General features: G+C 40.0%; 1 protein-coding gene across 1 annotated transcript in view; it reads right to left on the bottom strand.

Moving 5' to 3' along the window:
• LOC135686729 (protocadherin Fat 1) overlaps window positions 1–16,411 on the bottom strand; it is a 34,494-nt gene that overhangs the window by 2,370 nt on the left and 15,713 nt on the right. The window contains exons 5-16 of the mRNA XM_065203028.2: window positions 14,543–14,875; window positions 13,305–14,149; window positions 11,318–11,670; window positions 10,045–10,359; window positions 8,977–9,856; window positions 7,083–8,368; window positions 4,853–6,753; window positions 4,438–4,681; window positions 3,976–4,077; window positions 3,379–3,536; window positions 2,153–2,405; window positions 393–1,871 (exon numbers count right to left, since the gene is read on the bottom strand). Of these exons, the coding sequence (XP_065059100.1) occupies window positions 393–1,871; window positions 2,153–2,405; window positions 3,379–3,536; window positions 3,976–4,077; window positions 4,438–4,681; window positions 4,853–6,753; window positions 7,083–8,368; window positions 8,977–9,856; window positions 10,045–10,359; window positions 11,318–11,670; window positions 13,305–14,149; window positions 14,543–14,875 (8,149 nt within the window). The remainder of the gene's footprint in view (window positions 1–392; window positions 1,872–2,152; window positions 2,406–3,378; window positions 3,537–3,975; window positions 4,078–4,437; window positions 4,682–4,852; window positions 6,754–7,082; window positions 8,369–8,976; window positions 9,857–10,044; window positions 10,360–11,317; window positions 11,671–13,304; window positions 14,150–14,542; window positions 14,876–16,411) is intronic.

Genomic DNA, 16,411 nt, shown 5'->3' with positions numbered 1-16,411 from the left:
CTAAAGATAGTTCTATTAGTTTTGCATAGACATTACCATAAAAACAAAATAGTACATATGATAAATAAAAATGGTAAATAAGAAACACATAACAGGAGGAATTGAGAAAACAAATATCAATAAACACATGAATAATTGAAATAAAACCAGATACATTGCTGATTAACTGTGGTTGCGTACACTAAATCAAAATCTATAAATTAATAACTCAAAGTTTTAACATGCTTCCTAACATTTGACCTTCATCAACATCTGAACTTTACACCAAGTAAGAGCTATCGCATAAGTGGGTTTGAGATCCTTTAAACAAAAAGATGATTTTTTATCTTCATTTTGCTCTAGATGGCCTGTCAAAATCTCACTCTCGTGGAAAAAAAATTTTGCTTGCTTACCTGCGGGTTTTTCCGATTGCTTTTCCGGTAGTTTAGGTGTATCTTCGTAGCCATAGTTATAAGACAATCCCATCCTGCTACCCTCTTTTGACCTCGTTCTGGTGGGTTTGGATCTATTGGCAACATCTTCTGGAACCTCGCAATAATCCCAATGGTAGGGCCCATTCAACTGATCATCCGCCTCACTGATGTCTGATGCGCTGCCCTTGACATCCAAAGCATTGTCACTGCCCCTTGGCGTGCTTGGCAGCGATCCATCTCTAAATGTAGGCAAAAGCTTTTTCGACAAGGCACTCGAGTCAGGGGCTTTTATGCATCTGTCGTCATCAGACATAGTGGACTGGGGGGACGTTACAGCTTGAGATGGGTCGTAGAGAGCAGTTGTGGCAAAATCAGCAGAACCATCAGTGTAATAGTCAGGAGGCCCATCAAAGCGTGGGGGCACATGCGGTGGAAACTGGTCCAGTTCAATACAGTTCAATGGGTATTTAATATCAGGACCATCCGTGCCTCTTGGCTGACTGTATTCCTGCTTGGACTTTCGTCGCCAAACACATACGACAACAGCAATAATTATTATAATGATCACAATAGGAATGCCAACATATAAAAGCAAGTTGAAGTTGAACGGTTCACTTCTGTCGGCAAGCGCACCCTTTGCAATACAATTGGGAGAATTTTGACCGTTTGTGCAGTTACAAAAGAAACTTCCTATAGTGTTGATACAGGTGCCCCAGTCACCACACGGATTCTCACTCGACAAACACTCGTTTACATCAAACTGACAATAAGCACCTTTATAACCCTTTTTGCATTTGCACACAGGACCATCCATGGCTTCTTTACATAAGCCATGTTTTCCACAGCTATGGTGCTGGCAGTAGGACCCAAAGCCACACCGCTTTCCCTTTTTGCCGGGCGGGCAGTCACACTTGTAATCATACTGAAATGTGGTGCATCTGGCACCATAGAAGCAGGGCGATGATGCACAGGGATTCGTGTCCAACTCACATTTTGGCCCGCGGTATCTTTGTGGACACATGCAGCGGTAGTCTGTTCCTTCATTCAGGTTTTCACATTTTCCACCGTTCTTGCAGGGATTGCTTGCGCATAGACCGTTGTTTGTTTGGCACTGCGCTCCAGTATAAGGATGCTTGCATGTGCATCGATACTCAATTTCGCTGTTGGCCTTGAAATATGTACACGTGCCTCCATTCCTACAAGGGTTGTCTGCACAAGTCACAGTGGGCTTACACAGTGTTCCTCTGTGACCAGGCATACATTGACATCGGTATGCCGAGAGAGTGTCGATGCAGTCGCTGAAATGAGGGCACTTCGTCTTCTTGCAAGCACCAGAACCTTTACAAGACTTCTTCACACCATAAGATCTTCCACTTAGTATCAAGCTATTGTTGCCGTTCCAGGGCAAAAGCTGGCCATTTAGCTTCGGGTATCGAAGACAGCCCCGGAATCCGTTTTCTGTTAAAAATAAAGTTGGGTCAAGTTGGCTTTATGAATGGTTCTGAAACATTCAAAGAATATTGAAGACCAAGCTAAATCTAAGGTGTGAGAAGAAGCTTCGCAAAAAATTCCTTAGCAAAGGGGGGAAATAAAAAAGGCGCAAAAATTCGAGGCTAATAGTTATTGTGGAGAGAAAGAATAAATTAATTTTTTCAATTATTATCAATCTTCCAAAGGTTCTGTTCAAAGGAGTTGCTTTGAGAAAGGTGTAAATATGGAAGGTTCGCTAAAGTACTCACCAACACTGCCTTGTGACAAAACTCCTGCTCCAAAGAAAACGTTGTTGCTATCTAAGTTGATTTTGACATTTTCACCTTTAGCCCGACCTTCGGACTTATATTTGCCATCATCAAGAATTAAGGTAGCACGGTTGGCGCTGCGGATGACTTTCACATCGTGCCATCTACCATCATTGACTTGTATGTCGTCGATCTGAACAATCCCCTGACCAGTCCCAAAATCGAATTTGAACCGAACTTTTCCCTCGAAAACCTAAAAAACGCATAAAAATACAACTAAGCTTTTCTAAAAAGTATGAAAGTTTTGTCCTGTATAGTGGAGAAAAAGAGAAATAGAAGATCAAAAAAGCATAACAAAAAATGTGAAAGTTTTACGCCAGCGACTGAATGATACATAGCCAGATGTAAAGGGGTTCATGGCAGGTCTTTCCGCTCAAGACACATAACTGATAGTGATGAAACAACTGGCATAAGAATATTAAATTAGTACCTGGAAGGTAAACCAACAAAACGAAGGCGATCTTCCATCTACGCGATGTGTCAGGGCAAAAGGCCACCCCCAACCACCAAAGGTTTGTACTTTGCTGTTAAGGCCTAGACCAATGCTCTATCAATTTCATTAGCGGCATTTATGCAGCATTAGGAAAGTCAGCGGCATAGCAGTATCAAATATTGGAATATTTTCTAGTTCGGGAAACGTTTGGCATTTTTACTACATTCAGCTCACATTGGTTTTGAACACTTACTACATTCTTTGCTTTTAAAAAATGAAAGAAGATTGTTTCCTTAATTTTTTCCACAACCGATCAAATAGGACATTTCCAGCTTTCAACGTAAAGTAACTAATTCTGTGATTCCTGTGAGAATAAAGGGTATTGCCAACTGACAACTATTCAATGCAATAATTGCAACACCGGGGTATTGCCAACTGACAACTATTCAATGCAAAAATTGCAACACCGGGGTATTGCCAACTGACAACTATTCAATGCAATAATTGCAACACCGGGGTATTGCCAACTGACAACTATTCAATGCAATAATTGCAACACCGGGGTATTGCCAACTGACAACTATTCAATGCAATAATTGCAACACCGGGGTATTGCCAACTGACATTTATTCAATGCAATAATTGCAACACCGGGGTATTGCCAACTGACAACTATTCAATGCAATAATTGCAACACCGGGGTATTGGCAATGCAATAAGTAACGACACGTACCTCCAGGAAGCAGTAATCGTTTCCTTTGGCATAAAACAAGTAACCCTCAGAAGCCTCGGTTCTGAATGACACAGAAATTGACTTGAACGTTGAATCAAATGGCTCTCTCAAAACATAACTAACATAATCTTTGCCATCAAGCTGAATTGCACCGTCATCTAAAACAAAATTAAACATCAATTTAAAATAAAGTACTGAGGAAGGGTACTAGCTACTTTCAATTTAAATAACTCTGAGAGAAAATCTGTAATTTCAATTTGAGCAATTTCTGTTTTACTTGTCTCTCTTCTCAATTGAAAAAATTAATCTACATATAATTTCATTCACTGCAAAATACATAATCTACATTCATAACGAAGTCTTCAAAAAGATATTGCAAAAACAACCCCCACAAAAGAAATCAATGAATTTTGTAAAAAGATCTGCTAAATTTTTTATCTTTTTATTTATATAACTGTTTTTAAATCGACAAAAAACGCCCAAAGTATATTCTGAATTGACAAAGGAAAAAGTTAAAATCGACAAAGGGCGTCCAAAGTATGCGCAAAGCATATCTGAAAGAGGGCAATAAAAATCAAGAGCAACAATGTATCTTACTCATGTCCTTTTTGCATTCAAAAGTAGAGCCAATGGGGATACATTTTTCATTTTCCTTGCAAGGATTACTTGAGCAGGCTGTAATGCCAGTACAGTCCGGCCCTGCAGCAGAAAAAAGAACGAGGTGAATGATTATGATTATACACACTGCTCTCGTGTGGAATTCTACACTTGCTAGCAACTTGTTTATCCAATTGAATGGACAACAAAAAAGGGTAATAGGAAGGGGCGTGAGACAGCTCCACTACTAGTTTCAGCTAACCTAGCTGTAAAAGGGGACAGCAAAACATATCGATTTACAAGACAGCTCGGTTTTAGTTTCACAAACCTTTGTGAAACAAAGTACAAATCATGCTTAATATCAGCAGTAACCGGTGTGCAGGTCTTTAAAAAGGTCCGAATTAAAAAAACGTTCAAAGGAAGACAATTTCAACAATAAAACACAATGGTTCTTGGCCATACCTTCACTTCCATCCAAGCAAAGGCAAGCATAGTTGCGTGAAAATTTTGTCGAGAGACCAGTACTCGACGCGCTGCTCCCGGAAACAGGTTTAACGACAGCAATGCACCTTTTGTCCACAGGGCAGGGCGCCGCAGCGCAAGGGTCTGTCACCGTAATAAGAACAGAAACGCCAAGTTTTGTTTCGAGGGTTTCTTTGGAAAGTTTGAGTGACGACTGCAGCACCGATGGCTCGATAAATCCGTCCTAAAGTGAAAAAAAGAGAGAATTTACCACTCCAGAAATACAAAATAAGCAGGGAATTCCTTACTAAATACTTCAATTCACTTGGCTATTACAAGATCTAACGTAAGGTTGTAAAATCTTTCTTGAAGAATTAAAAATACTTTAATTTTCAATTACAAATTGCAGAATTACCCCGTTAGTTCTTCTGACAGCAAAAGCAATATCTGTATCAGTCCTCGAACCAACATCTCTTGTTTTTCTCTTCATATCTTTCGTTTGTACAGCCCATATGATGATGTTTTCAATTTTGGCGGATGTTATCAATCGGATGTGATTGGCGAACTTTTTTATTTTGTAATTAACAAAGTCATCGGCTGATAAATCTAGTGCAGTCAGCACCACACTGTTCTGGTACAATTCTTTAGTGACCGGGTTAACAATAATGGTTATTGTGGCTGAGGCACTGAACTTGCCATCGAACACTTCAACACTTATTGTGTAAATGCCCTGCCTTAAATTGCCCTTGATGAGACCGGACACTGGCTCAATAGAGAAGGTTCCGTCGTCATTTCCAGCGGTTATTTCAAACTGATGAAGATATTTGCCTTCGTTTGGAACCCGGACACGTCCAACAGTAACTGTCTGCGGTGATGTTGAAATCACTTTGAAGAACATAGTCGGTTCAAGGATAACCGGTTTTTCGTCACTTGGTGGTACGATATGAAGAGTCAGGTAACACAAAGAGCTCTGTGGAGGCGAACCATTGTCAGTAACCCGCACCACCAAGTCGTACTTGAATCCCTCAGATCGACTCAAGTTTTTATTTGCAATCAAGCTTCCTTTCACATCACTTTCATCGACCACGCTGAACTTGTTTTTATCACCTTCTATAAGTGTATAAGTAAAAGGAGGTCCGTTTTTCATCGTATCTCGATCACTAGCAGTCCAAGAAAATATAACATGTCCTCTGCCTCTTCCTTCAGTAACTACTACCGTGGCATTTGACGGGCTAATATCTGGCGGGTTATCATTCAGATCTGCAATTGTAACATTAACCAAGACATCGCTAAACTGCGAAGGGGTCCCTGCATCAAAGGCACGAACTTTGAACACATAAAAGTCCTTTTCTTCTCTATCAATTGGCCCTGTCCCAGCCACACTCACCGTGCCTGTCTCTTTGTCCACTTTAAAAGGCACATTTTTATCAGATTTAACCAGTCTGTAGGACACATGCGCATTGTCACCTTCATCGGCATCTTCAGCAAAAACCTGCAATACCGTACCAGCCCTAACGTTTTCGTCGATCTTCGCCGCATACAATGGCTTGGAGAAAACCGGACGGTTATCGTTTTCATCCGTGACGTATACGACCACTTGCACGACGGATGTCAATGACGGTACTTTGGCATATCTGGCTCTGACGCTTAAAGAGATCCTTTTAGCTTTTTCATGATCAAGCTCCTTTGCCAGTGAAAGCTCGCCTGTTCTCCCGTCTAGCGTAAACATATTTAAATCTCCAGTTACGAGCTCGTATTCTACAGTGCCTTGTGAAGGTCCAGCTCTTTTTAAAGCTTCGATCTTTCCAATCACACTGCTAACAGCTAGACCTTCTGAAACAGAAAACGTGTACATGGCTTTGCTGAACTCTGGGGGTCGATCTGACTCAGCTAAAACGATTATGTTTACAGTTGCCGATGACGCCAACGCAGGGCTACCTCCATCAAAAGCTTCCACGGTTAGCAAGTGACTATCCTTCTTTTCCTTGCTCAGCGACTTTTCCAGCAAAATGATACCAGTTTTTGGTTGAATTGAAAACAGGTCGGAGCCTGTCATTCTGTAAAACACTTTACGGTTCGGACCTTTGTCGGCATCAACAGCTTGCACCCTTGCCAACATTGAAGACAATGACGCATTTTCTCTGACAGGAACAACATAATTTTCTTGAGCAAACACAGGCTTATTGTCATTTTTGTCCAGTATCTCGACATAGACATCAGAATAACAAGACCGTCCAACTTTGTCAGTAACTAGCACCTTGAACTCGCTGGTAGCATGGCTCTCTCGGTCAATACCAATGCCAGGCATCAATTCGCCTACAACAAAGAAATGTCAATTGATTATTGACTCAAGTAACAAAGGGATACTACTCATTTCAAAATATCAGCGCTTTGAAAACAGATATTTTGAAGAATATAACATTGGTTATCACATGATACAGGAGGAAAGATATACCAAAAAAGCTTTTGAGCATCGATCTTGAGCACCGTTATAATGGAACACTTAGTCACTCTCTGTAATTCATAATATTCATTTAAAAAATTCAGTCAAATAAACTCAGTAAAGAAAAGGTCAAATTGGAACCAACTGTGAACTAAAACGCCAAGAGTACAGATCAAGAGCTAGTTAATAATACTCTACATACCATTCCCCTTATTGATCAGAAATTTACTGACTCCATCCCCCTGAAGGGTGAAAACAAGTTGGTCATCAATATCTGGATCTTTTGCTTCAATGCGAGAAATGATTTGGCCAGCCTGTGTTCCTTCGGGTAGCTTTATTTCATAAAATGCTCTGCTACAGACGGGGGCATTGTCATTGGTATCTGCGACTGACACATGCATGTTGGTTGACGAGGTGAATGCTCCATCATAGGCTACTACTTCTAAGTCATAAGCAGCAGTTACCTCCCGATCCAGTGGCCGCACAAGCCTAATATCTCCACTATCTGCTCCAATACTAAATCGACCAAACTCGTTTCCTTTAACAATGAAATATCGAATTGAAGGATTCTTGTCTGCATCCTTCGCCAAAACAGTGGCAACCCTTTCATTGATAAGAAGATCCTCTCTCACTCGGACATCTGGAGAACGGTCCTGAATTACAGGTGGTGAGTTATTGGTATCTAAAACAGTGATTCGAATCTTAGCCGTGTCATGCAACTTCCCTTCATCAGAGTTTCGTCCATCTGTCACTTTTATCTCAATCTCATAGCTGGAGGTCTTCTCAAAATCCAGAACTGAGCTTGTTTTCAAAATTCCAGTCCGTTTATTTAGAGTAAAGGCTCTCTGGATATCACTTTTTGAAGGAGACTTGGTAATGTGGTATCGAAGATCACCGCTGCCAAAGTCATCCTTATCAGTGGCAGATACTTGAAGGATATTTGTGTTTACAGGAATGTTTTCTGGAATCCTCACCTCATACACTTTTGAATCAAACACTGGTGGATTGTCATTGACATTCAAAACAATGATGTGTAAATTTATGTACGCCGCTGGGCCAGAACTGGCTGTATCTGATGCCTTAACCATCAAATTGTACCTTGGGACAGTCTCATAATCCAGTGTTCCTTCAAGATGTATGGCTCCGGATTTCGAGTCAAGGAGGAACATCCCGGAAGCGTTTGATAATGGTAAATTCCCCTCAACAAACTCGTACACGATATTCTTACTGTCTGACTTCACGGTGACGTCAGCAACTCTGTACCCCGACAGTTTAGACTCTGCGATTTTAACAGTAAATGACGACCTGCTAAACTGCAGTATTTTAGGGTCTGGTGGCACAACGTTTATTCTGATTGCCGAAGAGCTCTCTCGTCCGGGGTACCCGTTGTCCAAAGCTTGAATCACAAACTGATATGCTTTTCCTTGTGGTGTACCAGTCAACGTCAGCTCTCCAGTCTCTTTATTTATTTTCCAAGGCGCACCATCGCTACGAGAATAAGGAGCCACATTACGAATATAACGCGACAATATAGTGCATGATTGCTTAAAGCTCTGATTAGTTAGTTTCAAGCGTTCAGCATTATGAACAAAAATAAACAAAATACTTTAACCTTACATATAATTTTTTAATTCACTTTTGGTGTATAGGGCAGGACGATTCTAAGTTGCTACTCTGAGTTTTACGTTTGATGCAATCATCAGTCAACTGTTAAAATCCTTCTCTCCATGTGTGTCTTTTTTTCGTAATTAATACACCAAATTTTAAATGCAATATCTTGTTAACAAGGAGTACTTTGATGCGAGGAAATTGTAAAAAATATTCAGGTACGAGATAGATGCAACGAGATGCAAGTCTTAATGCTCTTTGTCTGCTCATTGTTTCTAGCACTTTGCAATTTCAACCCTATATAACTATAAGCAATTGGGTTGAGCAAAGAGTTGAGCGTATATCTCACTGTAAAATGTAGTTAAAAAGAACATTAACATCACCGGACCATACTGCTATTTTATTTAAGGAAATGCTTTGATTTCTTCCCGATTTACGTCACTTTTGAAGGGGAGAATACACAAACACTAGAACATTAACTGACTTACTCAAGCCCAGATATGGAGTAAGTAATGTCTCCGTTCTTTCCACTGTCTTCGTCAAAAGCTTTCACGTGCAAAACTGTGGTACCGATTGGCGTAGCTGTGCTAACTGTTGCTTCATAGCCCGGAAATTCGAAAACCGGACCATTATCATTGGCATCAATGACGTCAATTATAAGATTGCAGATATCAAACCGACCACCAATATCTGAGGCCCGGACAGGTACCACGACTTGACCTTTTACTTGCTCTCGATCCAAGGTGACCTTACTGAAAACATCTCCAGTCGTTGGATTTATATGGAACATTTGAGCTAGTCTGCTATTGTCAATGGAGTATGTTATGGTTCCATAGCTACCATAGTCGAGGTCAGTGGCAGTTACAACAGTCATGAAGGATGGTGCCGAGTCTTCTTGAACGCTGATCGAAAATTGTTCCATATGAAAAGTAGGCTTGTGTTCGTTGACTTCTTCTGGAATAATAGTGACGTCAGCGGATGACTGGAATTTCCCATCAGAACAGTGGACCTTAAACTGAGCAGTACTGCCTCGTTTGGGGCTTCTATTCAATGTGAGGATCCCTGTAAACATACCAACTGTCGCCAGGGTTGAATCCGAAATCAAGTAGCGAATTTTTCCGGCACTGTTCTGGTCCGTGTCAATACACAGTACTTTCCCAATAAACTGACCAGACTTGATAAAATCACCAACAGTAAAAATGTATTCCTTCTGGTCGAAAATTGGAGAGTGGTCGTTCACGTCGATGATATTGATCTTCAGAAACGTGCTGCTTGAGAGAGACGGCAATCCATGGTCTTCCGCTTTAACTCTAAACATGTATTCGCTTCTGACCTCGTAGTCAAGTTCGGCTGCAACCAATACTGAGCCTAAAGGGATAATTAAGATTATCTCTATTAACGATGATGCAAAGTCTACGAACCATCATGGTAACAAGAACACTTCAATTCCGTAAAATTAAAAAGAGAAGTAATATACCCATAATGCTCTCGACACATACTCATCATTATAAAGCTACAGATCTGGCAGGGAAAAAAAGCAATGAAAGTGCTGATACCTGTTGTTTCATCGATTTTGAAGAGAGGTTTCTTTTCATTCTCCGATACGAGACTGTAGGAGACTCTGGCATTTTCACCGAAGTCTTTGTCTTTTGCATTGAGGGTGATCACAAGGGTACCTTTTGTAGTATTTTCAAGCACGTTTGCTGAATAGAAGGCCTGGCTAAACATTGGGCGATGATTATTGGTGTCTATGACGCTAATCGAGCAGCCAGTGACTGACCAAGAGCCACTCTTGCTGTCCGTTGCTTGAATTGTCAAATTATACGCTGGAAATGTGAATGTATCTAGCCCGTCGAGGGTGGATAGTTCACCTTAAAAAGAAAAACAGATCTGAACTTTCTACTTTCATTTAAATATACACAAGGCGTGAAAACAGCATTACTGCAAGTCCAAGAAATCTGCGTGAAACCGGGGTGCTGTGAATAACATCTACTGCTTAATTTTAAATAACACAAGCATATAATTTAAAGAAAGAATTCTTGATGTTTTTACAGTATAAAATCCAGCATTTTGACTGATTGATTTAATTTTGAGGACTGAAACTCTTAATACTATAGAAAAAGATTGATATGGAAATGTTCTGTGTGTCAATCTTAGTCTTTCCTAGAAAAAACAATTGCCGAGCCAATTCTGCCTTCAAATTTTTTGAATATCTGAAACCACAGCAAACCATGCGAAACAAAGTGTATTTACTGTGAAAAGGAAATCGTTGACAAATTTCCAAAAATAAAAATTTAAAAAAGATGGAATACTAGACCTCCCTTGACCTTTTAAGTTTACTGTTTATAGAACTGTTGATATTATTTTCACTTGAAACTAATGACATATGATTAGCGAGATCGCCGTCTCCAAAGCAGATCACGATAAGCAGGAGTGGATATCATTGTTACGATTTTTAGGCCGATCTTCACCAAAAACAAGACAACAGAATTAATACTTTCCTACGGTCAAAGTATAACTATACGCATTCTTAATAGGAAGCAGCTTATAAGAATATGCTTTGCTTATGAGAAATCAATGTTGTATTTTGTTTGTCGTTTGCTACTTTATGAGACATTTTTAGTTGAAAGTAATTAGCGCTTTTTTCGCCCTAACAGAACCTGTTAAAAAGAAAAGACCGCCCAGATGAAGCCTTGGTGGACTATCTTAGGTTCAGCATCCTCCTCAACAACGATGTATACTAAGCGAAAACACGTGAAAAAGGTACACAGGCCTTACTTCAGGTCCTTACGCCATGCCTAAAACGAATTTGGCACGCTAATGACCTACCTGTGTTGAAATCCAACGAGAACTGGTTGAATTCGTCCCCACTTGCAATGCTGTAGTAGACACTTCTCCCCTGTGGGCCCTGTGCCACTATCTTTCCGATTATTGTTCCAGGAAGGGCATTCTCTGATACCACGAACTTGTAATTCTGATCAAACACTGGCATGTCCTCGTTAACGACCGGTATCTCTACAACTGTAACAGTTTTCAGCACTGGTGAGCCCATATCATGTGCTGTAACTTCAAGACTAAACTTGCCAGGAGTCTTCCCTTTGATAAACTGTTCTTTAACCTTTATCACGCCTGTACGCTCTTCGATGCTGAATTTGCCAAAGGAACCTCCTGTGATCTCATACCTGAAAGATAAATTGCAAAACATTTGTTTCTCTGCTACGGCGGGCAGACGTATAAAAATCGGTACCCTAACACCTGAGGTTGTCCCAAGAACCTATTACGTTTAAAAATCACCAACGACGTATTGTCCTTTCTATCATCCACAGCAAAACATTTCTCTCTTGGTGAGTAATGATAAAATCTGAGTATTATTCTGTATATAACAATGCAAGAAAAGAATTACACAATTCATTACCACCACACCAGAGCTGTGATGAAGATTGATGGGCAGAGGAGCAAAACTAGGCTAAGTAATTATTGAAGATAAAGGGAAGTAACGAATGATCTTATAAAAGTACTGCAAGGGATTTCGATCAATCACGGCCATAAAAACAGAAACTGAATACATATAAAAACTGAATTCTGCAAAGGTAGAAAAGTTGTTCTACTTGTTTTATCAGTCAAGATAATCAGATAAGGGCAAAAAAAAGAAAAAGGGATCACTTTGCCTGATGATGGAATTTAGCGTGAAACCTGGAGTTGAAACTAGAACCAGTTTTTTACACCAAAGCGTTTAATGACAGACAATAATTTTCATTAGATAAATGGCAATATGATTAATGGCAGTAAAGGTCACTGGAAAGGATAGAGTTACTAAATGCTAGAGTTGATCTTTTAAAAGGTCACAGAATGAATGGTTTGAGAAAGTAGACCGATTCACCGTGCCGTTGATAAAATTTAAGTCTGATTGCATTAGATAATCCTTTCGAAGAAAACAAAGCACCCGGAGAACGATGCACGAACGCAGATATCTAAAAACAGTATGCTTCAATGATAAAACCATCGGTTTGAGGATGACGTGAATGTTTGGTTAATATTGTAAGGATATTTGCGATTAGAAAGACCGCTTTTTCATCAGGCAAGCATGCTCACAGTATTTCTTCAAGCTCAAGCTTAATATTAAGTGGTCTGGATATATCAGTTTGACAAAGGATCAACATCGGATTACCGTGCCTTTGAGGTACGACTGAAATACCAGTGGCTAACACTGGAATCATAGCTTGAATAAACGTGTTAAGTCGTTTTAAAGGTGACTGAGGCACCGCATTTCATGTCAGACCACCACGGCTACCGCTAGGCCGAAACCATTAAGTTTTGCTATGAGCGCGGAAAGTTAAGCAAGTGGCATTTTTTCATCCGCGTTACAAGGAAATAAGGCCAAACAAGCAACTGCTATTCAAAATATCTAGTAGAAATACTTTTTAGGTTTAGGACCTGGAAGTACCAGTCATAGAACGTACAAGGAATGGAAGAGGTTTAGAGACTTTCATTTAAGAGCCGACCTGCAGCCTCGTTAGCAACATGCACCTGCTTGAAACGAGGCACCCCAAAGAGGTAGCACAGAAGATCAAAGTTATGGCTTAAAAATGGAGTATAAGAATGGCTTAAAAAGATCAGAATGAGAGTTATTATAATGTTGAAGTTTTCTCAGTGTGTACAGCCAAAGAACAAAGAACAAAAACAGATCAGGAAAGACTTCAAACTAAGTTATTCTACCATTTAGAACTCTTTAGCTACAAGGTAAAAGCAGAATGATGCGATGATTCGACGAGTCCTTCGTGATTGGAGAAGATGGAATAGAGTATAAGAAACAAACCTGACTTCTGCATTTGAACCTTCATCGGCATCCACAGCGTGCACTTGCAGCAGTGATGTATCTGCTTGAGTATCTATGTGCACACTTTGATAATATGGCGCGCCTATGAACTCTGGTTTGTTGTCATTCACATCAGCAACTGTGACATTAAGGATACCCTGTGCAACTTGCGATGGGTCCCTCATCAACCTTGCTTGGACAATCAATTCGAAGTGCGAGCTCTTCTCTCGATCAAACGCAGCACCATACCGTGTGCTGACTTCACCCGTTACAGAATTGATCACGAACTCTTCCTTGGGATTGGCAATTGAAAATTCAATTCTTTCACCAATATCATAGCCAACAACATTCAAGACCAAAAAATATCGGCTCTCGTTTTGATTTTCAATGATCGATGCTTGGAAAACTGGCTCTCTAAATTTGAACTTATTGGTCTTGATAGGAGAAAGGCTAATTACGACTTGACATGTGCTGGTAAATATTCCATCGGAAGCAGCAACTTTCAGTGAATAAGTTTTTTTAGTGATCGCCCCTGCATTTTTTGTCCATATGGTGCCAGTTTTTGGTGACACTTTGAAAAGGCGCGTGTGGTTTAGCAAATTGTACCTTACACTGCTGAATACATTCGAATCACCGTCGTTTGCATGCACAGTGACAACTTCTGTGCCATTGAAAATTGGCGTGTATAACTGAACACGATAAATCTGGCTGGTAAACTCTGGGATTCTGTCATTAATATCATTGACAATTATGCGCAACTCCGTGAAGGTGAAGAGACTAGGTGTGCCACTGTCAGTAGCTCGTACGTGGAACACAAAACTGTCCCTCTTTTCGCGATCCAAAACCTTGAGAAAAAAACAAGAATATTAGACCGACTGACTGGTATTCCTGTAATTTGTAAGAAAAATATTTCTCAAAGAGCAAACTAACAGCCCAAGTTAAATGAGGAATTTGTTCAATATACCTATGTATTAACTGTATACCATTCTTGAGTAATACTTGAGTAATATGAATTTGAACAGCAATTTTGGTCTAGCTAGCTCGAAAAATATTTGCTGATTCCCTAGCTAAAACTGAAACCACGCGTCTCAAAAGTATCTGCTTGAAAATTGTCCATAGTTAACAAAAAACTTCGCAATAGTTGAAATTTAATTAACATTGTTTACATTTATTTCCAATTGATATCGGTTCAAAACTTAGTTACCTCAAAGAAGAGAAGAAATTCGCCTAAAACATACCCTTTTTGTTGATAATTTTCCAGTCCTACTATCGATTTCAAAACTGCGCGAGGCACTGGCTTCAACAATAGAATACACGATGTGTGAATTCTCTCCTGAGTCTGCATCACTAGCTTCAACCACCAAGGGTTTGTTGAGCAGATCCAAAACTTCTGATCCTCTCCCAGAGCCCTCATCCACACTCCCTGTGTAGGAGCTGTTCACAAACTTTGGACGGTTGTCATTCAGATCTTTCACGTGGACAATGACATTAGAGGTGTTTGAGAAACCACCATCGTCCCATCCGTGCACCGCGAAGCAACATGCGCGCAGTACTTCAGCATCCAGAGGCACCTGTGAAAAGGGAAAATACACTTTCGGTGGGGCTTTCAGGGGGGGGGGGGGGATGCAGCAATCAGAGTTGAAATCGTGTTATTTTGACAGTCTCAAAATCTTGTAGAATTTTCTAGTATCACACTAGAACCCAGGCTCTTTACATATACGCTTGATTGTGGTAGATTTAGATTGTTGTTTTACCCAGTTCGATTTCTGCTACAAAGATATTCAGTAAATATCGGCTACAAAAAACGTCAGCAGTTGAGAGTCTCAAATAATTATGCGGTTAGTCAAAATTTACATAGCGGGAAGTCTTGGATAATGATAAGTTAGTGAAGCCAAACGTACAAAGAATTGAAATTATCAAAGAATAAAGCAATGTAGAGTAAAGAGAAATTTAGCGCATCACAGAGGAATTCAAGAGAGAAAACTGTGAGCGGCCTATTCATGATTCCACCTTGCTCAGTCACACAGGGGAACAAAGATAGCACAAGTGCTTGCCTTGAAGTCTCCAGTTTTCGTAATCTCATCATACTGTGATCTCATTTACAATCACAGACCAAGTCATTCACAAAACATTTTGGCGGTATTCGCGGTGAAGGAAAATGTGGGTTACGGGCAGTCATTTAATGAAAAAACGTTATGTTGATGGCGAGGAAGTCCGCAACAGGCAACCATAGATAACCCGTGAGTTATGTAATCAAACAACTTTATAAATTTAGAGATTATGTCTCATCCAGTAAGCCAAAGATTACACATTTCCTGAAATCGGACCGCGGTCGAGGAAATCAAAAGGCTCTTTGAACAAGGCCCCTCAGGGAATGGGGAAATTCTTCATAGCAAGTAATCAAAGAATATTGCAATCAACCACTCATTCATTTAATTGAATCTTTTCAGAACGGTCTCGAATACAGGATGCTAAGAGAGAAAGAAAAACCACAGAAATTTTCATGCCTTCGGAAATAGATAAGACTTTGCAGCCAAAATTTCAATTTTTCCTTATTACAACAATTTTTCATTCATCAACGGGCTTCACATCTAGTTTTCCTTTCCAATCTGAAACATTACTAACCATGGCTCTACTTAATTTATTTTCTTTACTTGGAAATGATAAGATGCCAATTTGCTGTCGGCAATACAAAAACCAGTCAATACAGCATAGAAAGGGTTGATATTTGGTAGTTAACGTGTCGTCCTAACTGTCTTTGAGATATTGGTTTGAACATTTCGCCGCTTCAGATGTCGCTATCCTAGGGGCAAACCACTCCATGGAAATCTCGTACACCTTGGGTGGAAATCGTATTGTTTCATCCGAAAACTTTGGAAATCATTTCGGTGCAGGTCTCGTACGCTATTTGCAAAAGTGAATTGCCTTTCGTCGTTATCGTTCTGTTTCAGTTAACTTTCTAGAAAATTTCCTCCTAGTCAAAAATATCACACTACTCAAATTTTCTAAACGGGGAGAGCGAGGCTCCGAATTATTATTCTCTCTCTCCACTTCCGCTAGGGAAAAGTGTTTTCATTGCATGTTTTTCTTTGGCCTCATTCCAATAT

The sequence above is a fragment of the Rhopilema esculentum genome, chromosome 6 (genome assembly GCF_057945365.1).
Source record: "Rhopilema esculentum isolate cy_ngs chromosome 6, ASM5794536v1, whole genome shotgun sequence".
In the NCBI taxonomy this organism is placed as follows: domain Eukaryota; kingdom Metazoa; phylum Cnidaria; class Scyphozoa; order Rhizostomeae; family Rhizostomatidae; genus Rhopilema; species Rhopilema esculentum.
Note: the sequence above shows the minus strand (reverse complement) of the source record. Positions and strands in the feature narration are given on the sequence as shown.